Source organism: Tiliqua scincoides, chromosome 5 (assembly GCF_035046505.1).
Source record: "Tiliqua scincoides isolate rTilSci1 chromosome 5, rTilSci1.hap2, whole genome shotgun sequence".
Classification (NCBI taxonomy): Eukaryota; Metazoa; Chordata; class Lepidosauria; order Squamata; family Scincidae; genus Tiliqua; species Tiliqua scincoides.
Genome location: NC_089825.1, coordinates 16,151,768 through 16,176,278, shown reverse-complemented (window position 1 = coordinate 16,176,278; position 24,511 = coordinate 16,151,768). Strand labels below are relative to the sequence as shown.

General features: G+C 43.3%; 1 protein-coding gene and 1 pseudogene across 1 annotated transcript in view; one reads left to right on the top strand and one right to left on the bottom strand.

The window, feature by feature from the left end:
• LOC136651305 (golgin subfamily A member 4-like) overlaps window positions 1-24,511 on the top strand; it is a 102,076-nt gene that overhangs the window by 25,441 nt on the left and 52,124 nt on the right. The window contains exons 14-22 of the mRNA XM_066627574.1: window positions 450-569; window positions 2,589-2,714; window positions 5,463-5,582; window positions 11,333-11,452; window positions 13,154-13,279; window positions 13,933-14,052; window positions 16,057-16,182; window positions 18,670-18,789; window positions 19,566-19,691. Coding sequence (XP_066483671.1) covers window positions 450-569; window positions 2,589-2,714; window positions 5,463-5,582; window positions 11,333-11,452; window positions 13,154-13,279; window positions 13,933-14,052; window positions 16,057-16,182; window positions 18,670-18,789; window positions 19,566-19,691 — 1,104 coding nt within the window. The remainder of the gene's footprint in view (window positions 1-449; window positions 570-2,588; window positions 2,715-5,462; window positions 5,583-11,332; window positions 11,453-13,153; window positions 13,280-13,932; window positions 14,053-16,056; window positions 16,183-18,669; window positions 18,790-19,565; window positions 19,692-24,511) is intronic.
• LOC136655183 (5S ribosomal RNA) lies at window positions 21,102-21,221 on the bottom strand (annotated as a pseudogene).

Genomic DNA, 24,511 nt, shown 5'->3' with positions numbered 1-24,511 from the left:
GTGTTCCAGGGAGGGAGGAGGATCCGCGGAGCTGAGCTCCGCAGGATCCAGGGCTCTCAAGCAGGGCTGCACGCCCTACACGAGTGCCTTTACTCTACCGTCACAGTAAAGTGAGTAGCCCCATTGCGGGGTTGCTTACCTTACTCGGGGAAAGGGGACGAATGCAGGATTTGGTGGCAGCCCTTTTCGGTGCTGCCGAGCTTGGGCGCTCTGGGCAGCTCAGGATTGGGCTGCCCGGCTGCTTAGAAGGCACATTGCTACCTTCCTAGATGGCTTTCATTTTGTTTCATTCCTAGAAGGCTTTCATTTTATTTTCATACCTATATCTTGCGTCATTTTTATGAAATTACTATTTTTTGAATACTTCTTCATTTTTGCAGTTCTGTGAGCAATGAAGCCATTTGAACTGTTTTTCCCCAGAGATGAGCAAATAACATTTCTGTTTGCAGAAAGGGAATTACATGAACTATCTGAGAAGAAGCAACTTTTATTGAAAAATTTGGAATCCAATAGGAAAGAGCTACATGAAGCTCAGGAACTAGCAGCTACCCAACCAGGCAGTGTTAGTGGTATGTACCCTGATTTCTCATGCTGACAGCTATAATCATAAATATGCTCCTTGGATAAAACTGATGGTCATTGTCAAGCAGGCTTTGCATACCTGTAGAGAATTGTTTCTGTATTAGTAAACTATGCTGCAAGTTTATAAGGGCTTTTTCTTGTTTCTGTATAGTGATACTATACAGCAAAAGAAAAGTTTAATTAGCTAGACTTACCAGATTCCCTTTGGTTGGGTGATTTCTTCTCAATAGCCCCAAATGATCAGCTGATGTTTCCTCATGGGAGTTAACTGTTAGAGGATGGCCTCCTAATTCTGGCAATCCCTTGAGTGTTTTGAAGGACCAAGCCTTCATGGTTAAAGAAGGTGATCCCCCTCCATCTGGTCAACCAAGGAGAGGGGCCAGTTTGAGAATGTGGTTTGAAGAAACCATGGTTTTGCATATAGGAAAAGATAGAACTGGACATTGAGTGATGGCCAAATTAAATGTGAATTTAAACAGATCTTTCTACTTCTGTCTTTCTGTTTTCATATTTTCCATAGCATTTTCAAGAGGGCAATCCAGGTTCAGACTGCAGCATTATTATTATTATTATTATTATTATTATTATTATTATTATTATTATTATTATTATTATTATTATTAACAGTATTTATATACCGCTTTTCGACTAAAAGTTCACAAAGCGGTTTACAGAGAAAAATCAAATAACCAAATGGCTCCTTGTCCCAAAAGGGCTCACAATCTAAAAATATGCAAAGGAATACCAGCAGACAGCCACTAGAACAGACTAGAATTAAAGAAAAGGGTTTGAATTCATTCCTTAGCGCACTGCAGTTCTGATGAACATTGCTTCTCCAGTTTACCAAATGTCAGCATTTCTCAATACTCCTCCCTGGACATACCACTTGCCACCATGCTGTCCTCAGAAATAGCACCTGAAGTAACTGGCGATGACATAATCACCAGTTACTTCCAGATTTGGAGACCATGACAGAAGCTTCCAGACAGTAAGAGGTTCAGGGCGGGCAGGTGGGCATGTGAGCTTTTTCTTGCGCCTGAAAACTGTGCACTAGAGCTCTGCCTGCTGGCTCGTGCTTCCTATCACTGTTGGAAGGCTTCCATTGCAGTCTCACAGCTGGGCGGTGGGTGCTGTATTTACCACCCAACATCGCCCAGCATACCACTGGTACATGTACCACCAGTTGAGAGCTCCTGCTATATTTTACAGAACGGAAGGGGAAACAGCAGCTTTGGAGATAGCAGTTTTCATTAAGACTGTGACACAGAGGAAAAGCATAACACCCTTTGTCACCCACACTTCAGTTCTGATTTGGATAGCTTCCACACACAGTAGCTATTAAAAATATCAAAACACCATATACAGATAGGGGAAAGACTTGCTTGGCATAATTGGTTTTGTTGAAGACTGGAAGCACCTTCAGGGTGCAAATCTTCTGTCTAGGAATTTGATAGAGTATTTACTGCTGCATCAGATTGCATGCTGCTTGCCTTGACTTACGCTCTAAAGCAAATTTTGCAAAAATGCTGTTTTAGTACAGTACTTTCCATCTATAGCAAATGCAATATGAAAAGCATTGTACTTGGAACTTCCACACTTTGGGGGAATGAGGAGCGTGCCCCAATTTAAATGCTACATAAAAATTTCCAGGTAGTATTAGGTTATAAGTTATTCTTCTGCTTGCGGAAAGGAACTTGTGTGTGCAGAAGTAGTAGTCCAAGGTTCTTGTGCTTAGAAATCCAGACTGAATCTTGACTTGGCTTTCCATTTGCTCAAAATGCTGTGCAACACATTTCACAACATGTACAAAATGATATAATCATTATCTCATTGTTGTATATTTTTTTCTGCATGTGCTTGCACAACTGCATACAGGGACCACCTTATTTTTCTGTGTGCCTTTGTATATACAATCTGTTGTATACTAATTGTGCTATTATATTTAGTGTACTTAATTAAAAATTACTAATACTGTTTTGTGAATTGATCTAAAAAAATTTTTATAGCTCATAAACTACAAGAGTTAGCTGAGCAAAGGAAACGTTTGACTGCAGGGCTAGAGGCAACTGAGCAAAATATATGTGAAACAGACTACCGGGCTTTAGAAAGAGCTGCAACTGTAAAACCTCCTGGTAAGTTAGAGACTAAAGGCACAATCCAAAGATGCCCCCTGCACCGGCTCCCAAGTGTCACAAACATGTTGTAAGGCACATTTATGCTGACTTGGGAGTTGAATGAACTGGTGTAAAGGTCTGCACTGGCTTGAGAGGGCCATATCCAGCCCTTGTGCTGGCCAGACAGAGTAAGTTGTACCAGGCAGAGCATGGGGTGGGAGAGGATGGTTGGAGGGTGTTCTTCATTTAGTCACATATAGTGCAGTCACATTTAGTGAAGTTCTGTACATGCACAGAGCTGACTTTGGAAGCTTCCAGAACTTTGATGAGCCTCACAGGTTCACATCGCTCTTATATCAGCTCCATTATTGGGTGACCAACAATCAGCATCGGTACAAGTGCTATCAATGTCAACAGTTCCAGTGCAGTAAATCAGTACATATCACAGTGACATCTACAGGTGTATTGCAGCTGACACTGATGCAGGCACTCCCATTAGCACTGTTATCATTGGTACTGGTATTGGGGATACCACCAATGGGTTCAGGCTTACCTGCCCTCACCCTGAAACCTTATGGCTCCTCAGAATTGATGGCAGAATTGGCCTTGGATTTGGAGATGTAGGAGGTAAATTCTTTCCTGTTTACCATTTTTCCAATTGAAAACTGTCCCCTCTCCATAGCTCCATGATCCTGAAATGGTTATTTTCTGTAGAGGTCCTTTGGAGGCATTTTTGGTGGGAAAACAGCTGACCTGTCCACTTGTGTAGTCTTGTTGCATTGGGCTCTCTATGGCCATTCCATGATAGAACAGTTTCCAGGTTTAAGCATGCGGGCAATGTGTACAGAAGCAAAACAGGCACAGCACCAAGTAGTTAGCTAAAGCCTTGCAACTCCTTCCCTCTCCCAACTGGTGGGGGCAGTACTAGGGGCATTTTGATAGGTTTCCACTGCCACAAAGCCAGACAAAGAGAGACCAACTTGGAGACATCCCTCCCTGATCTGTAAAAGGGATACTCAAAACATGGGAGATCTTCACTTGCGCGAATCCCAAAACAGACATTAGCAAAGGCTGAATGGTTTGAGAAAACCCGACAACTCACAGTTTAAATAACTAAAACCAAAAAATAGTAAAAAGGAGTTCATAAAAGACTAGATAAAACAGGCAAAAGAAATGGGGAGGGAAACACAATAAATAGGTCAAAAGAAAGGAATGCTGTCTGAAACCAAGGTTTGGCAAAGTTGGCAAAGTTGCTAAAAAAATTAGCAGAGAACAAATAAAAGCTCTGAACACAAGCTGCAGAACATAAGTTGCAAGATATTTTCCTATATTTAGTTACTTACACTATCCAAGAGAAGGGGAAGGCGATCCATTTTCTCTACCTCTTTGACGGGTGGGCAAGTCTATCACTATTGAATGGAGACAACACTTCAGTGACAGACTAGAAGCACCAAGTAAGAGCAACTTTCTGCATAGCAATTAAAAAGTCTAGGTTTGCTGATGTCAAAAGATTAACCAGTTAGAGGAGTGATGGTCACTTCAGCCCTGCAATCCCACCCTTTTACCTAGCCAGGTGGGATTGGTTCCAATCAGTGGACACATTCCAAATTCAGTAGGAGTTCAGCCAGCATCCTTTGTCTCTGGGGGAGTCCAGACACTTCCATAATACAGGAAACGGTCTCAGCTGCTTTTATGATGCCAGAACAGTACAGACATTTCTGAGGGATTAGAAAGTTCCAAAAGTAGACAAAAATGAGGGAGTGCAAGAATTCTTGCTACTGGAGTGAAGAGTATTGGCAAACTCTTCTGTGTTCTAACTGAAAAGTTCATGAATGGAGTCTGAGGGAACACTGGAACTTGCCAGGTACTTCCCTGCAGTAGACACATATTCAGAACTCTGACTAGATTATCATAGTGGATTTGTGGACCCAATCTGATCCAACTTTCCAATGCCAGTAGAGCCACAAGGCAGTTCCGAGGTAAGGGAACAAATGTCCCTCCATGCCTGCCCTTCCATTGCAGGATGCAGCACATGTATGTGCTGTTGGCATGGTGACATCAGTGCTGAAAGTTGGATAGCATTGGGCCCTGTGAGATATTATCAGGGACTTGCAGCCCAAGCCTAACTGAATTCATGCACGGCGATGCAGCACTACTGGCGCAGGTTATGCTGCATCCTGTGAGGGAAACTTAACTGCTGGAAGCCTCCTTGGGGTAAGAGGATATTTGTACCCTTGTCCCTGAGTAAGCCCCAGCAGCTGCTATGTGTAAACTGGGAGCTGCACCAGCTGTATTGCTGGCAGACGTTTTAGTTGATCTGTGTGGGTGGATCAGGCCCAGGAAGGAGGCTGGTGCTGCTGATCCCGCCCCCATCCTGGGCTAGATCTGTCCTCACTTGCCTTGTTCCACCCCCTCCCACATTTCCCGGTGTTGGACTTACCTGCTCCTATGGGCCTTCCTGCTAGAAGAAATGCTGTTAAAAAGCACATTACAGCACTTTTTGTAGCACGCTTCACTGGCAAAACTAGTAATTAGGATTTGGTCATTAGAATTGGGTCATCTTCAAGCCAGTTTGCTACATTCCCAGAAGCATTTTGCTGACTTTCTTTGCTCTATCTTAAGATTTTCAAGGAGAAATAAGTATTTTTGGTCATTTGTATGAAATTACTCTTCTTTGAATATTTCCTCATTCTTTGCAACCCAGTGAGCAATGAAACCATTTCAACTATTTTTCAAGGGATAAACAAAAAACATTTCTGTTTGCAGAAATTGAATTATATGAACTAATTGAGAAGAAGGATGTTTTATTGAAAAATTTGGAATCCAATTGGAAAGAGCTTCAAGAAGCTCAGGAACTAGCAGCTACCCAACCGGGCAGTGTTACTGGTATGTTCACTAATTTCTCATGCGGACAGCTATAATCAGTGCTTTTTTTGTAAAAGAAAAGGTGCAGGAACTCAGAACTTGTTAATCTTTATTTATTTATAAACCATTTTTTATTGGAGAAATAAAATATTTTTTATGTGCTTCCCCCCTAAAGATGAACTTACTTCTGAGTAGACATGCATAGGATTGGGCTGTCAATTTCCACATCCCCTTCCCCCTAGCTACTTTTTCTACACATGGGGAAAAATACTGTACAGGTGCACTTGTAGCGTGTAGTATGTAGTGCGGCACTACTTCGAGGAGAGGAAGCAGTGAATAGATTCCAAAAACTGGCTTACATGAGTTCCATGTAGTAAAATTACTCTAAGCAACTGTGGGAGTAAGAACAAAAAAGGAATTCTTAAACGAGAGGGGTCTTTAGGTGCACATAGCAACAGCTACGTTTGCAAACAAGCGAGTAAATATGGTTTAATTCAGGGATCAGAATACTCTGTGTCTTTGGGAAGGTGCTTGGCATGCAATTGTATGTTCTCTGCTGCCCTGAGCAGAGCGCAGGGGGAGGGGAGGCGGGCTGGGCTCGGGCAAGAGCTTGAGGATGGGGGCAGGAGCGGGTCTTTGTGCAGTCAGGCAGGGGCCAGGCGCCGGCCCACCCAGCACCCACCCAGCGAATGCCTCTGTTTTGCTCCCCCCCTCCTGGAATGCCTCCGAAGGGGAGGGGCCCCTACAAAAAGGTGCCGGAACTCCGTCCCCCCGCGTTCCATTAGAAAAAAAGCCCTGGCTATAATAATAAATATATATTCCTGGAATTGTGCTCCTCTCCGGATAAAACTGATGGTCACTATCAAGCAAGCTTTAATGCCTGTGCAGTGGCTCTCAAACTTTTTAGCACAGGACACACTTTTGAGAATGACAATCTGCCTAGGACCCACCAGTAGTGATGTCATTAACCTGGAAGTGATGTCATGGCTGAAAGTGACATAATCAAACAGGAAGTGACATTATGATTTTCTGCTTTTCGCTGTCCCAAGAGACATGTAAATTATTACATTCCAATGAAATTAATTTAATAATTAATGCAGTTAAATAATCACATGACAATTGAAGACATTCACAACAAGCTGCAAACAAACTTCTCGGCAAGGAGATGAGACTGAGCATATGGTGTACTGGAAAAATGTGGAGTGAGAGGCAATGAAGTGATACGATCAAAACAAGGTGTGGGATTCAAACGGGGGTGGTGGTGGAGAATTTGAGGCAAAGATGCTAAACCTTTGAAAAGTGGCTGCACGATGTCCTCACATTCCTCCCTTCTTACCAGTGGTTAGAAGAAAGGCACACAGGGACACCCGCCATTCCACTCAACCCTGAAAAGGGATCTGCTGCTGCTCTAATGTGGTTGCAGGCTTTCCCCACGTTCCTCTCATTTTACCAGCGGTAAGAAGGAAAAAAACACAGGGACACCTGCCACCCTTGTAAAAAGGAAGACAAGGGACAGAGACAGAGGGGTAGAAAGTAACTCTCCCAGGGAGCACCCCACTTCATAGGCCTACCTCCAAAATTGGAAGGAACACACTCTCCTCCATCCCCATGCTCTCAGAACATACCCTGGCTACTGGCAACTGCTAGCTTCAAAAATTGAGCCCCCCCCCGGGGGCATTTACCAGATTTCAAGATGGTGTACCAGGCTTATTTGCCAGCAGTAAAGATGGCGCCTTAGAACAGTGTTTCTCAAACTGTGGGTCGGGACCAACTAGGTGGGTCGCGAGCCAATTTCAGGTGGGTCCCCATTCATTTCAGTCTTTTATTTTTAATATATTGGACTTGATGCTCCCATGGTATGTGACTGCATTTGGGGAAATGTTACAGACTTGTACTTTTAACAAGCTACTATATATATTCTTTTAACAATGATAGTCAATGGGACTTCATCCCAGGTAGAATTTCAACCTAGGATTGTTAAAAATTTTCCTGCTTCATGATGTCACTTCCAGTCATGACATCTCTTCCTGTGGGTCCCCACAGATTCTCATTCTAAAAAGTGGGTCCTGATGCTAAATGCGTGAAAACCACTGCTCTATAGCACTGTTCCTCAAACTGTGGGTTACAACCCGATCTCTGGTGAGTTGAAGGAAAGCTCTAAGGCAGTGGTTCTCAAATTTCTAGCACCGGGACCCACTTTTTAGAATGACAATCTGTCTGGAACCCACCGGAAGTGATGTCATGGCCGAAAGTGACATCATCAAGCAAATTAAAATAAATAATTATAAATAATTAAATTAAAGTAAAACAAATAATTAAATAAGGGGAAACCAGCCCTGTTCCACCAAGTGAATTTTCTCTGTAGCCTGCCTGTAATAACACTGCCCCACAAAAAGTCAGTAAGATTTTCAGCCCTACCCATTGCCCAGTTCAATTTAAGTTCTTATATTTAAACCATATCACTATCAGAACCCACCAAGCTTTTCAAGTCTGAAAAAGGAAAAAAAAATTCACCTTGTCAGCCCAAGCCTCTCTTTTATTCTGTTTATAGGAGGGGGGGGGTTCCTTCTGGAGCATTTGTTGAGTTCCACTTTCATCAGATCAGGACCATTTTGGTGGCCTTGCATTCCTCTTTGCCTGACGTGACTGCAAGCCAAGGCATGTTTGCTTACTCATGAGTAAACGCAAACATGTAACTTTGTTTCGCTTTCCATAGGGCTCAGTACAGTTGTCAGAAGGGAGAGATTTCCTTCTCAGGTTTTTGGAGGCTGAATTCATTGGATTGGGACCATTTTGGTGTCATTGGATTCTTCTCAGCCTGCCCTTTCCAATGGACTAAGGCCCAAATACTAACCAACTTTCCAGCACTGACATAGATGTGCCAATGGGGCGTGTGCTGCATCCTCCAGTTGGGTGGCCTCCTCAAGGTAAGGGAATGTTTTTTTCCTTACCTTGGAGCTGCATTGCTCTTACCTTGATGCTGGAATGTTGGTTAGGATTGCACCCTTAGGCAAGCTTGCCTACTTGTGAGTAAATGCACGATAAGGCTCAGTTTCACTTTCCATAGGGCTCCATATGTTTCCCTTCTCAGCTATCATCTCATCAGCTAAAGCTTTGTGACCACAAACAATAAGGTCATAATCCACAGTTTGAGAAACCCTGATAGCAATTAATACAGTTATATAGTAATACTATGTATGGATTACTGAAATAATTCATATGAAGTGATACAACAAAACTATAATCTCTAAGGCAAATAACAACTTCTTCAGTTGGAAAAACCAAGACTATGCCCCATTTTTTACTTACCTCCTGGTAAACTGCCTGATCATCTGTGGTTCTCCTCAGATGTACGCCAGCCATTCTGCTGCCACAGGTCCAAACAAAGCCAGAAGGCATGTAGAGTTGGGAAATGGGGGAAAGGGTCACTGCTCTTGGATCCACCCCTTTCTGCCTTTGACATATCCCCTAGGTCCTCACTCTCTTTACCTTTCTAATCTCTCTGCTCACCCACAAATAGCTCTCCATGCTAGCTAATTAAGATTTGGCCCTAAGAAAATGTATGTGAATTGCTTTAAGCATTCAATACATGCTACAAAAATAACATTAATGTACACATGATACTGTACATCTCTTACAAAATTGTATGGAATGAGGCTATTTCAAAGTATATCTGTATTCTGTTATAAAGTGCTGTGAAATTATTCTGTAGAGCATAAGCTACAGGAGCTAATGGAACAAAGAAGACATCTGAATGCAGAAGTAGCGGAAACAGTGCACAATATACAAGAAACACAGCGTCTTATGTCAGAAGGAAAAGTATTCGTAAGACCCAGTAGTAAGTATAAATTGCTTCTGAATTGCAAATTCAATTATTACTGGTTGGCAACCTTCAGTCTCGAAAGACTATGGTACAAGCCTACAGCACCCAGTATTCCCAGGCGGTCTCCCATCCAAGTACTAACCAGGCCTGATCCTGCTTAGCTCCCAAAATCAGACAAGATTGGGCATGTGCAGGGTAAGGCCATAAGAAGATAAAGCAATAGCCTGGTATGCTGCCATCATGCATCCTGTGGAAACTGTACCATACAGCAATGACGTTTCCATTTTATAATGATGTTAAATATAATTTACTTACACTGGAAGCCAATTTTTGACTGAAAAGCAGGACACCACCATACTAACTATGAGATGGTGGCCTATTATCAACCCAATGTCAGTCTGGATGCAGAGGAAATCACTGCATTCTACCCAGCCCCAACAGTGGCCAGAGAAGTGCCGCCAGGGTGAGCTAGGAGAAGACAATGGCAGTTGCAGGACCAATGAGTGGCCACTGCTGGAACAATGACTCCTGGAATGAGTAACATAGATATAGCCCCCACTGCCAACAGTGAGGAGATGCCCCCAAGACACCAAGTGTGCGACAGAAGTATACTAGAGCATTACCCCTCCCCACCACTGGAGCTGCAGTGGCACAGGCAGCAATGAGGCAAAAACAGAGAACTGTTAGGAATTCTAGCACCCAGGGTCCCCTTATGCCACTCACACAAGCATGTACTTCTGAGAAATATCTTTTCAACTATTGCAAACCAAGGGAAGACAGATAGCTTCCTTAGGAGAGAGCAGTCATGTGAAATACAAGCACAAGCCTCTTATTGGCAAGGTGTATTGCCAGTGAGCAGTGTGCAGCACCACTGCAGAATGGTCTGCACTGATCCTTTTCAAAGTCTGCTCACTACTGAATTGGTAGTCCTGGTAATTGAAGGGTATGAGCATATTATGTGTTCTGTCTGCTTCCTTGAGATTGACACGGCTTCTTTGTTATCAATAAGACATTTGCTGTACCCATTGATGTGCATATTGCTTCCAAATCCAAAGTGAATTATTATCTTCTGGAAATACACAAGGGTTGGAGTCTGTCAGCTGGAAGAAACCCTTTTGCCAGGGGAGGGGCTGGGATGAGCCACAAGGGAAGCTTCAATAGGGATCAGACCAGTCAGTATACTGGTTCCCCATTGCACAGAGGCCCAGACTGGTAGCCAACCAAGACAGGTTTGAGTCCAGCTAGGGGGTTTGCTAAAACCAATATCATACTTGCCTTTTGCAAGACTAACCAGAAACACACATGGCAAAGACAAAAGAAGTAGAGCTTGGTCTTGGACTCACATTGGCCCATCCACAAAGCTTCTTTCTAATCATTCAGCCATAGCAGAAGACCTACAAACAGCACCTCTTGAAACATTTAGTTACAAACAGGTATGTCTGCTTAGGAGACTAGCACATGGGCCAATTGGAGGGAGCACTGCAGGAGTCAATCACTAGGCTTATATGTAATACAAGGCCCCTGTTGTGGCAGTGAAACACATTTAACCACACACAGACACCTGCCCTTTGCATCATAGCTGGCACTCGCCACGCTTGCCCTGATTTACCTATGCTTCCCTCCCTGGTTACTAGGTGTGGTTTAACCCAAGTGTAACATGCACATGCATGCTTGCTTGCTTAGAAATAAGTTTTATTGTATTCAGTAGAGCTTTCTCTCTACTGACGTATGCATAAGATTTCAGTCTAAGACCTCCTTGCACCATTCTCTGAAGGATTTAATTTAATTTCTGTGCTCTGTCTCAAGCTCTACATTGACAACTATAGAGGATGTCTTTTTTTAATGAATATTTTTGAATATGTTTCTTCATTTTTCATTTCTCTGTGAGCAATGAGGCTATTTGAAATTGTTTTTTCAAGAGATGATTGTAGAACATTTCTGTTTGCAGTAAGGGAATTATATGAATTATCTGAGAAGAAGCAACTATTATTGGAAAATTTGGAATCCAATTGGAAAGAACTGCAAGAATTTCAGGCTCTTGCAGCTACCCAACCCGGCAGTGTCAATGGTATGTGTGCTTTGATTTGTCATAATGTTACGAGCACACTCATCTCCTGAGGAACTTCTTTTTATTCCCCTAAAGGACAGTTCTCTGTGTATGCTGAGGCTGACCTAGCAAGCAGCCTGTCACATTCTCCATTCTCTAGGTCAGAGTTTCTCAAAGTATGCTCCTAGGAGCCCTGGGGCTCCCTGAGCACACCATAAGTGACTGGCATCTGCTTGGCACTGAGCCACTCTGCACATGCACTGGGGCTCCCCGACACCCTGTGCATGCACTGGTGAGGTTCCCTGACACTCTGTGCATTCAGTGGTGGGGCTCCTCAAGACTCTGTTTAGGAGTATAAAGGGCTCTGGAGACCAAAATGTTTGAGAACGGCTGCACTTGATCATGAATCACACATAGCCTTCCTCTTTCAAATGTATGTTTGAGTCTTGTTACAACAGAGAGTAATAACTTTGAGTGAAACCTCGCTAACACCTGCTCATTGGTCCAGTTGCTCATTTGACTTGGGAGTGAAAAATTTGAACATTAGTTACTGTAAAACCAAGCTATCAGAGCTGAGGAGAAAGGCAGACTTCCAAAAATGGAATAAAAGAAAACAGACCAGCAAGGTTGAGAGAGCAAGTGCATGGACTGTAAGATGCAAGTTAGGCTTTGCAAAATACCAGCCAAGTCAAAATGCAAGCCCTGATGCTGTCCAGCTAGGAAAGAGAAGCTCTTTCCCTCCAGTGTCAAGAGCATGTGAACTTATAAGAGGATGCTTCCAAGCGGAGAAGTCTTAGTGATAGCACAATTCTATTGATGGGCTCTGCCAATGGAACTAGCATTCCTACGGTGGAACAAGCTTTCTAGTTGTTGTAACTGCATGCTTCTGTTGTAGCAGCATGCTTCTGTGCTGCCGCAAGAGAGGCTACAGTCCAGTTTTGATGATGGTGACTCAATATGTGATTTTTGACATGATCCCAGGATGGGAAGAAATACCCTATTTCTCAGAGGGGAATGTCTTCTTTCTTGGCAGTACCCTGGAGATGGTAACACGTGCTCTCAATATATATTTAAAATTTTAAATATATTTACTTGGAATGAAGGTGAATTAAACTGAAGCAGCCCAATTCTATTCCCTGGCAGTGCCCAGAGGTACAGTGGTAACAAAATGGCTGCTACTCTATCCTGTGGAGCTGGGGTAGTCGTCAAAGTCTCCTTGGAGTTGCTGGAGTCTCCTTGGGAACATTTGTTCCCTTACACCACGTCAAGCTCCACTTGTGGCAATGCATCTCCTTGGATCTGTCTCCGCTATTTGGCAGGCACAGAACCAAGGAGGCTCGTGTCAAACGTTCAGGCATGGGAGTTGGCATAGGATTCAATGGCAGATTCTGCTACCACCTCCACCCCCTCCTGGGCCTGATCTTGGTCCACTCTCCCTCTGCCCAGTTCCATCCTCTCCCCACCCACTCCCTGCCCCGAAAAGCCTCACCGCTGGCCTATTGAAGTTTGATTTTTAAAAAGTTGTTATCAGCTACCTTTAGGGTCCTTTCAGAGGATGAGAAGTAGTATATAAATCCCTTGATAATATAAATTTTAAATATTATGTTTTTAACATATTATGTTATGTTTAAAAAAAGTATTATTAAATTTTTTATTGCAATCTTGTATTTAGTGTAGAAATATTGATATTTTGTTATGAATCTGCCTGACATTATTTTGTAGAGCATAAACTACAGGAGCTAGCTGAACGAAGAGAACAGTTGACTGCAGATCTAGAGGCAACTGTCCACAATATACAGATTGCACAGCAACGTGCTTCGAAAAGCCCTGTAATTTTGCGACCTGCTGGTAAGCAGGAAATAAGCAGACTGTCCTCCTCTCTTCACCAACTAACGTTGCTGGGGTGAAAGGTAGAACAAGAGGCAACACACAGGCAATGTTTTATCATGTCTGAATCTAGGCATGCCGAGATTCTTGTCCTGAAGCAGTACTTTACATTACATTTAATTAATATTTATATTGAATGTTTAGGGCTGACAACCTCATTGGGAGCCATGTTAATTCTGAGGAGTAAACCTATAATAAAACATAATGTAAGTGAAACTTTTAATGAAGGTGCGCTAAACACTTTATGTCAAATATTTTAATATCTTCGGGTAGTTCAGGCAGATATTCCTCTTCCTAGCCAAAGAAGACAGACCCTTGGGCCTGGCAGCTTCTTCTGTGGCTCTATGGAGCCCATTTTTTCAGATGTTTGTATTAGATTATCATATTAATTTTTGTGATACTATGAGAGAGTTAGACCCTCTAGTTAGAAATTAGTTTGCTACATTCCCAGTAGGATTTCATTTCATATCCTTGTCCTAAGCTTTTCAGTGACAGCCAAAGAGGACATTCATCATTTTAGTGAAATTATCCCTTTAAAAATATAGTCTTCATTCTGTGCAGTGCAACCCTGTGAACAGTGACAAGTGATGACAGTAAAATATTTCTGTTTGCAGAAAGGGAACTATATGAACTCTCTGAGAAGAAGCAACTTTTACTAGAGAATTTGGAATCGAATTGGAAAGAACTACAAGAAGCTGAAGCTCTTGCAGCTGCAAATCCAGGAAGTATCGACGGTATGTATGCTGTGATTTCCAATGTTGCAACTACACATATAACGAAATAAAGTTCTTCTATCTGAATTAAGCTGATGGCCACTGCCAAAGAGGCTTGAAAATATATGCACTAATTACACAATGCACTAGTTACACAACAGTAAGACAGAGCAATGATAGTTGTCAGAGGGACCTGCCAATGCAAGGAACTGCCAACAGCTGGGAAGCCTGATTTGGTGAAGGAGACTTGCAAACTGGGAACAAACTGTCAAGACATGAATCAGCATCCTACTGTGATATCACCTAAAGCAAGATATTACAGACAAAAAGAGGTGTTACCATTGTAATGTAAATGCGATGGCTGGGTCTGTATGCTGGGATGGGGTAGGGGAGGGAGGAGATAGCATGTGTCAAGTGCAGTGACAGGCTTAAACCCAGTTACCAGCACCTATGATTGTGGATGGGCAGGTAGATGTGTGATATGTTTGGAGCTTGTGTTGAACAACCAACACTGTTCACCAACACTTTAGGGAGACCTAAAGGGGTTCTAAAGGTGAAACAAACAAGTACTTCCCTCCCTCCTCCTGACCGAACTGATATGTCTAGTTGGGGAACTCTCTAAGGAGGTTACCGCAGGACATGAACAGGTTGGGATGGGAGGGAGTGCTCAGGTAGTACAGTATAGGCTTTCTAGGTAAGTGCCAGCTTGGAACTGGATGAGTAGCCAGTAAAACTCTTTTGACACTGGCAAAATATGTTGTCAATGTGTGGTTCCAGTTAGAATCTTAGCTGTAGCATTCTGAACTAACTAGAGCAGGGGTGTCCAAAGTTTTTGGCAGGAGGGCCACATCAGCTCTCTGACACTGTGTTGGGGGCCGGGGGAGGGAAAAAGAATTAATTTACATTTAAAATTTGAATAAATTTACATAAATGAATATATTAAAGATGAATTTATATGAATGAATGAAGCTCTTGCAATAGCTCAATGCCTATAAAAGGCCTTGCACAAAGCAAGGCTGGCCTTTCCTTTGCTGCCGCTGCTGCATCACAGATGTGAAAGAGCAAGCAGTGGAGGGAACTCTCATCCCACAGCTCACAAGAGAGGTCAAACAGTTGCCCTCACACTGAGAGAAGTTGCGTTGGGCCAGTGCGGACTTCAACAAATCTCCAGATGGCCAGAGGCTCATTGGAGACTGGGGGCTCTGTGAGGGCCGCATTGAGAGGCCTTGAGGGCCACAAGTGGCCCCCGGGCCGGGGTTTGGGCACCCCTGAACTAGAGTTTCAGAACCATTTTCAAGGGCAGCTCTACATATGCAGGCAACTATAATGCAGGCATGTAGAACCACATGACAACTATGAACTGTTTGCCAGACACCTCTTGCACAGTGAAAACGTACAGACTAAGACTGACCCAAACCAGAAACACATGGAGACATAAGTTGTTCAGAGGCAATGGGGGGGGGGGAAGGGTTAAAATAATGCCTAGGGAAAAGCAGAAAACACATGGAGACTATAAAAGAATTTGCTCTAACTTGGCCCACAGCTCGCATCTGGTGGTCACGACCGGCAGTTTTGGGCCAGTGTGGGCTCAGACAGACTATGACAGGTCAGAGGCTCATTGGAGACTGGGGGCTCCCTGCGGGCTGGATTTAGGACTGAAAACCTGTCTGCAAACTACATCTTGATTTAAAAAATATTTCTTGTTTGGAATAATGTTTTTATGACACCTGAAATTTTTTTAAGTAAAACAAAGCTCCTTCAGATGCAACTCTCCATTCAGGATGGAGATAATCTGATTGCCTTGTGGAACTGATATATCAATTACTGAGCTAATACATATGAAGTAATTTGATCATTCAACAATATAAATATATTTATGTATAAAATACATACAGTATATAAATTTCAAGGAGTGCTATAAAATTTTTTACATACAATATTGTCTACTAATCGCACTACTGAATTGTGTGATTATTCAGCATGTAGTAATATTTTGTTATGAATTAGCCTGAAATTATTTCATAGAACATAAACTACAGGAGCTAGCTAAGCAAAGGCAGCGTTTGACTATGGATCTACAAGCAACTATGGAAGATATACAAAAAGCCCAGCGTCGAGATTTAGAAAGACCTATAAGTGTGCGACCTGTTGGTATGTAAAGAGAACATAGCCTTGATTCTTTAAAAGGTACCTAGTGTGCATAATGCTTCATTTTCTCCTGATAACTTTTTATTTCTTTTATTTTGAGCTTGCGTTGTGTGACATCCTTGGGAGCCTGGGTGCTAGGCCAGTACTGTGACCTTGAAGCAAGAGTGAGGACAAGAGGCCTCAGATCCCCCAGAACTAGAGGAAGGACACATTTTTAATTGTCAGCCGCCACCCCCCCCCCATATCAGATTAGCTTGACAGAAGCCTTGCTTGACTTTTGTCTTGGAAAATTCTGTGGGTGGCACAGCATTTGATCCTGTGAACAAAAATAATATCCTGGGATCATCCTGGTTTGGAATAAGCGAAGGTGCTACCAACACCAAAAATGGTCTTTAATTCTAACTGTCCTTACTTACTCCATGGTCAGATTCAATCTAGGAGTCCGTACTAATAAAACAACTGACTTCCAGAGTTTCTCATGAATTTTTTGTTACACCCTTGGTAAGGTGCAAAATGTTAGTGTCACCCATTTAGGATTGAAGATAGGCAAACAAGGACCCTCAATCCACAAAAGAAGGCTCCTTGAAGATTGTTATTGTCTTGGCCATCACTAGGTTGACTGGGTCAGGCACTGGCCCAAGGTCTATTGCCTCCTGAGGACCCACTTAGCTAAACTTGCATACGTAGGGAGCTGCTAAACAAATCATCACAGAGTTATAAATCTCATTATGAAGGACTAAATGTTTTTATTTTTGTAAGTTTCTGTGGTACTAAACATATAAATACATGAAAATCTAGAGTAAAAATGTGACTATGGACATTCAAAATAAGACTTAAGGAACTGCTGTAACTTGCACAGCAGCGATCGGTGTTAGGTGTCCAGCATCTGATTGGTCTCTGGGGAAGGTCCTTGTCCCAACCCTGCTCAGTGACCAATTAGCTGCTTGGTTTCTCCCAGACAGTGGGATCTCTGACACCTGGGAATATCCCATGGGCCTCTGGGATGGAGATGGGCACATCTTTACTTCCCAGAGACCAATGCAACCAGCAGGAATTGGCAGATTAGGGAGGAACTGTTCCCATCTGCTAAGCCAAACTCTCAAGGCCCCTGTTAACTGGGACCAGATGGACCGCAGCTAGCAAACTTCAGTGGGAGGAATGGAATACGGAGGACCTCTAACACAAACCCCCCAGTAAGCTGGGACTGGGGGATGAGTGAGGCGATGCAGAACACATGCATATAACAGGCCCCAGAAAAAGCCCCTCTTTAAGAACTCAGCACACCCACCTGTCAACCCTGCTTACTTACAGCTTTCCAGCAGGGCCAGCCTATCCATGTAGCCAGTAGAAGTGGCTGCATCAGCAACAGATAGCTAAGGACTCAAGAGGGTGGTGAATTCGGGGTGTCTTTCACCCCTGCCACTGCCTCTCTCCAACTCCCTCTGCATCTCTCTCCAATTGCCTCTTCTGCCTCCCTCCCTCAATCAAAGAATGATCTAGTGCATATTGGAATGAACACCAAGCAGACTCTGCTTCACACTCCAACATGAAGCAGATCATTCCCCCACTTACTGCATTCCTCTCGTGCTGTCTTGAAACTTGGGAGTGCACATCTTCACTGGTTTCAGGCAGCAGATGAGGAGCACATTAAGGTTCTGGGTTTTTTTTTTAAGTGCACAGGAGGCAGACCCAAGGCAGCATTTTGGGCTGCGCTGCCCCTGCTGTCTAGCAATGATTATCAGTACTAGGCAATATATGTGTAGTGTCTTGTGGCTTAATTAGTAGCTATAGAGAATTGGCAATATTTTTGCTGCCCTCAAACCAAACTGCTTGCTGAGAGAGGTCGTGAACTTGAGCCTTGCCTGGTGGTTCTCTGTGTAGCTTTTGGGGGCCCATTTTTTCAAACTTCCACTTCAGATTATCTTAGTGAACTTCTGTGGTTTTGCCAATCTTGGATCCCAATCCTATGTTTGCCTACTCAAAAGTAAGTCACATTGTCTTCAGTGGAGATTACTTTCAGGAAAGTGTGCATGGGATAGCAGCCTTACAGCCCAGTTCTGAACTGCCTGGCTTCCAGGGCTGCAGCGGTGCCAAAATGTCTGCTGTGACATCCTGAATGCGCCAGGCATCCGCTGGTGACTCCCAACACCACCTTGGGGGAATGGAACATTTGTCTCCTTCCCCTAAGTGACCCCCTAATGGACTATTCAACTCTGTGCTGACCATTTAGCAGTTCCATGCCAGGTGGTGAGCCTGCACACTTTCTTCTGGATCAGGCCCTTAGTCCCTCTTGAGGTTACTGTGCTATGTCTCCAGAAGGATTTTATTTAGGACTGTTTTTGCTTCATTTTAAGGTCTGAATTAGCAGGTGTTTGTCATTTTTAGGCAATTATTAGTTTTTTTAAAATCTTTTTTTCATTTTATATGACCTTATGAGAAAGGACAACATTTGAAATTCAAGATGTGATTCTACTACATTTCTATTTGCAGTAAGGGAATTATATGAACTATCTGAGAAGAAGCAACTTTTATTAGCAAATTTGGAATCCAATGAGAAAGAGCTAAAAGAAGCTCAAGCTTTAGCAGCTACCCAACCAGACAGTCTCAGTGGTATGTATGTTGTGCTGTCATTCTTTCTATCTTCAATAAAAATCTGAAACAGCATACTTGAAATTAGCATCTTTTTCATTTTGTTTATGGTCACTAACAAGCAGCTTTTGCATAGCTGACTATTTACATATTTCTAATATGACATATCATATTAATGAAAGCAGTTGCCTGTTTATTTACAATGATATAGTTCAAAAGAAAATGTGAAGCAAAAAAGCCTGAGTCAGTAAGATATCTCTGGATTTTAACAGAATTTGTTTCCTGTGTAGAATAGCATTTTTATAACATTTGAACTCGGCAAGCTCCCTCTGATGCATTGCCTTGTGCATTTGGTCTGCTAGTCCTCAAACCCTCAGGAGATCTTGGGTCAGCCCCGTATATACCATTTGAAATCTGGAAAAAGAGCCAGCTCCTACTTATTACAAAACCATCAAAATATCTATCTACACATTTTAATTTTAAAAATTACTTTTTCCAATGAGAATAAACTTCTCCCAATGCTGTTTCGGTCTGTCTTGGATCTTCTGATCCAGTTTGATGCTGATAGCACTTCTGCATGATTATAATTTTCTATATTTGGAATTGCTACCTGCCCCATGGTTGTTTCATAGTTGCTCTTTATGTTATTTATTGTATGTGGAATACTAGAACATTCAATGAGCAGTACATAAATGCTAAGCACTTTTTGAGATATTATTTAATAATAGTATTATTGTATTTGGTGTTATTTCAACATATAGTAATATTTTTGTTACAAGCCTGAAATTATTTTTTAGAGAAGAGACTACAGGAGCTAGCTGAGCAAAGAAGAAACTTGACTGCAGAGTTAGACGCAACTGTGAACAATATACAAAAGGCACAAGCTCATGTTTCCGAGAGCATTGCAATTATACATCCTGCTGGTAAGATGGGAATAAGTGATTTTGGACCCAATCCTATCCAACTTTCCAGTGCAGATGCAGCTGTGCCAACAGGGCACACACTGCATCCTGCAGTGGGGGGACAGTAATGGAGGTCTCTTCAAGGTAAGGGAATGTTTGTTCTCTTACCTGGGAGCTGCAGTGTGGCTGCATCGGTGCTGGACAGGATTGGACCTTGAGAGTTTCTCTTTAAAGATTCCTAATGTCCTATTCCTGCACATGCAATCCCTACTACCATTGTCATCAGTGAGGACATCCAAGGAAGAGGAGGCAACAGCAGACTTTTCAAGATCCCTGGAGAGAGTCGTATCAGGGAACCCCCCCCCCCAGATACAGGTCTAAATGCCATTGGTGAAGCCATAATAAATAACTGTGTCAGCGTTTGTATTGCCTTGTATATGGAATAACTTATATGCCCAGATTCAGGTTCAGTGGAGAATTGATCCCATGAGCATGCATGAACGCACAGGCACACGCATACAGTTCAGTCACCAAGTGCTCAAAAGGGACAATGCATCCTTCCACTGTTTCTGGATCTAGTCATAATGAAGATCACATTCCCAACCAGCATTTGTGTAACATTTTATTTTGTTTTATATTGTATTTTAAGTTCTACTTAAAAGAGTTTATATCCACTTTGGCAGCCTCTTTTTGGCTGAAAATCAGAACAGAAATACAATAAGTAGAAATACAATAAATATATTAAATAAATACAATAAACATATTAAATATAGTAAGCTTGTGGTCAAGTGTACCTTTGGTCAACCTCAAATGGCAGAATGCCTTGCAGTACCTGGGTATTACCCTAGAGTGCCTTGCAGGACCACAAAGACAGGAAGGAAGACAGCTAGCAGACAAAAGTGAGAAAGGAAAGTGCACAAAGCACAGGTTAGCTGGTTTAACTGACAACAAAGGAGGGAAGGAAGCCAACCTGGTGAGTTTGGTGGAAATTACCAAAGGTAATTGGTAATCACTCATCGCTTTGCCCAAGAAGCAAACTTGTTGCGAAAAAGCAGGTTATTATATTCATCCCCCTATTATTGTCTCTCACAGTAAAAATATCCTCTCAGTAAATATATCCTCTCACAGTAAAAATATTACTTGTTGAAAAGTGCAGCACAACTTTGTGTTGGGCCAGTTAAATAGGCATGGAAATGTTTCTGTTTCTGTAACTCTGTATTCTCGACTGAATACTTATACTATGTTTTTAAGTAACAGTGCAATCCTAGGCATGTCTGCTCAGAAGTAAGTTTCATTAAATTCATTGGGACTTACTCCTAGGTAAGTATGTTTAGGATTGCAGCCTACATGTAGCTTCACCTATTCAAAATACACAATATATAGCTCTTAGAGCATGGTTGGCAACCTTCAGTCTTGAAAGACTATGGTATAAGCCTACAGCACCCGGTATTCCCAGGCGGTCTCCCATCCAGGTACTAACCAGGCCTGACCCTGCTTAGCTTCCGAGATCAGACAAGATCGGGCATCTGCAGGGTAACAATTGCTGCTCCAAGAAGCAAACTGCTACTCTTGTCATAAAAGGTGACTAAACAGTCACCGGGTAGATGGGACTTGTCAGCCTGGGAAGGCAGCTCATCTGAGAGAAGGAAAACTCTGATCCCAAACCTCCACTGCCTTGTGGCTACATCCAGTTATGGAAAAGGCTTCAGGAGTCAACCTCGAGGCAAAATCTGGAGCCGGAGTCCCTGAGGCAGTTCATGGCTGACCACAGTCACGCTGACAACTCCTGCGATACCGCTGGAACCAACCGTATTGGCTTCTGCCTTTCCATTGGACCATTTCAGTGACGTGGAGAGGGGGGATTTGCTGCATGGGTAACAGTCTATCCTCCATATCTACTTTACCCAGGCTTCGCGCACTGGAGAGGACACTCTGTTCCAGAACACTATTCAGAGCGCGCTACCAGAGTCTTCCGAGACTGAAGGATGCCAACTATTATTGTAATGGTTATCAGTAAGAGAAGCTTTATAGCTTCTTGTTTCTTAGGATTGGAAGATATGAGGGACTGACACTTTTTTTTACTAACCAGAAGCATTCCCAGAAGGTCAGTTAAAACCTTGGACTTTGATGGTAGTTCATTGTGTGGCCATAGAATTTCATTTTCAAACTTCTGTCCTAGATCACCATAATGGATCATTGTGATACTGTCAGAGACTCATAGCACTTTTAGCAAAATAGCCAGCGCAGACTTGAGAAGCCCCTTTGTGGGGCTTAGGGCTTCCCTTGAGGAGACTTCCCTCTGAGCTGCTGCAGAGCAGGATGTAGCAGTGTACAGGATGTAGCAGTGGCCACTTTGGCACCACTGCGCTCAGCAGTGGCACCACCTTTAGGATTGGGCTGTAAGTTGCCCAGACTGGTCCCACCCCCTGGCCTGCCCACCAGCCCATCCTCAGCCTGCCCTCTCCCACCTCAAATCATCCCAGTTCTTTCCTCCCCCTGCCCTTCCCAAAGCCCCCCTCCCACTGGCCACCCTTGGACGGCACAACGTTACCTGAGACTAGCCATGTGGAGGATGTGGCCTCTCAGCAGACTCTCCTGGAATCGCAAACAAGAAGTGCAAACATGCATTACTGTTCATGTACTTGCATTCCTGGGCTGGCATAAGGGCAGTGGCGTCACTAGGGTTCGCGTCACCCGGTGCGGGATGCCAGCTCATCACCCCCCCTATGCAGTGAACGGGGCAACACTCCAGGTGATGGCATGGTGATGTACCGTCCCTCGGCCCCCACTGGTCCTTTGGCTGTAGCTTCTGATAGAACAAAGATAGAACACATTCGGCATGAAATTACGCATTGATTGATATATAACATGATGATATTATTCTTCCAAATTATGATTTTAGTGATTTTGGTCACTAGTGGTGTCTCACACACACACACACACCTGGGTGTCAGCTTACTAACACTGTATTGCAGCAGTTCTCAAACTTTTAGCACTGGGACCCACTTTTTCGAATGACCCACCAGAAGTGATGTCATGGTGGAAGTGACATCATGAGGCAAATTAAAATAAATAAGTATAAATAATTAAAGTAAAACAAATAATTAAATAAGCAGAAGCCAGCCCTGTTCCACCAATTTCCTCTGTAGCCTGCCTGCAATAACGCCCCCACTCCAAAACCAGTAAGGTTTTCAGCCCTACCCAGTGCCCAGTTCAATTTAAGAACTTCTGTTTAAACCAGATCACTGTCAGGATCCACCTGGCTTTGCAAGTCTTAAAAAGGTTCACCTTATCAGCTGAAGCCTCTGTTTTGATCCTTTTTAGTGTGTGTGTGTGGGGGGGGGGGAAGACTGCCTTCTGGAGCACTTGTTTAGCTGCAGGTGCATAGGATCAGGACCATTCTGGTAGCCTTGCACTCTCCTTCACCTGATCTTCCACACCAGCCAAGGCACGTTTACTTACTCGTGAGTAAACACAACAGTGAGGCTTAGTTTCACTTTCCATAGGGCTCAATACATTCATCTGCTTGGAAGGAGGGACTTCCTTCTCAGGTGTTTTTGGGGCCTGCATTCATTGGATCAGGACCATTCTGGTTTTGTTGGATTCCTCTCAGCCTGCCCTTTTCAATGGACTAAAGCAAGTTCGCCTACTCATGAGTAAATGCGTGATACGGCTCACTTTAACTTTCCATAGGGCTCGATGCATTTTTTGTTCTCCTGTTTTTTGACCATAACCTTTGGTAGAAAGGAGATATTTCACTCTGGTTTTTTGCATTGTATTCCGCTCAAAATTCCGCATCCAACGGTATATAATATGTTGGGGTTACTACTAACCACTGTGATTTTAGCATGTCACCTCCCCCATGTGCGTCACACCCCCCCCCCCGTGCATGTCACCCGGTGCGGCCTGCATGCCCCGCACCTCCCTAGTGACACCACCGCATAAGGGCTTTGCACTGGCCCATCAACGGGTCTGTACTGCATCCTAAATGCATCCAGGCCACTGGTTCTTAAACTCTGGGAGTTTGAGGACCAGCATAAGTCTTTGCAGAGGCAGGATGGAAAGCAGCAACACAATTCCCAGGATTGCACTGCTTCGGGAGAAGAGGAGGCTTTTTGCTAACATAACACCTGCTGCTGGGGTTTGGGAGGTGCGGAGAGCCCCTCAGAGCCCTCTGCAGGGCATTCTGTGGCTTGTAGAAAGTAAAAAAAAAATCAATCACTCACTTCCAGGTTGACTTACCAGTAGCAGGTAAGTTACGTTAATGAAAAGCCCCCTCTTTCCCTGCAGTGGCACAATCCTGAGGATTACTTTACTGCCTTCTACCTGCCTCTGCCCCTTAAAGGGTCAGTGGTTCTCCAGCTGGTGGATTGCAACCCACTAGTCTGATTTAGGTAGTAATACAGTTGCTATTGCTATCCTCTTACATTGTCCCAGAAATCTCAGTCCTTGCATTTTCAGGATTGTAAGTGGGTGTACTTTCTGTGAATGAGCTTTACATTTCACAGCAGACCTGGACAAAACACTGGAGTGTCCCTATGCTTGAACTTAAGTAGCCTAGGTTTGATGATATAGAGTTACCTGAGTGGAAGAGTAGAACTAATCTGGCCACTCCATTGCCTCAGCCCCCCTTTACACATTTGGCTAGCCAATCAGTAGGTTCATGCCTCTCAGGAGACATGGCTATTCCAGACATGAAGATGAAAACTCCATGTTCAGCACATGGATGTCTGGGAATACCATTTTCAAACAGAACACTATGATAGGGCTGTTGAGCAAGCACAGAAGCTTCTGGGGGATTAGGAGTGTCCAAAAATAAGAAAAAAATAACAAAAGGGGGG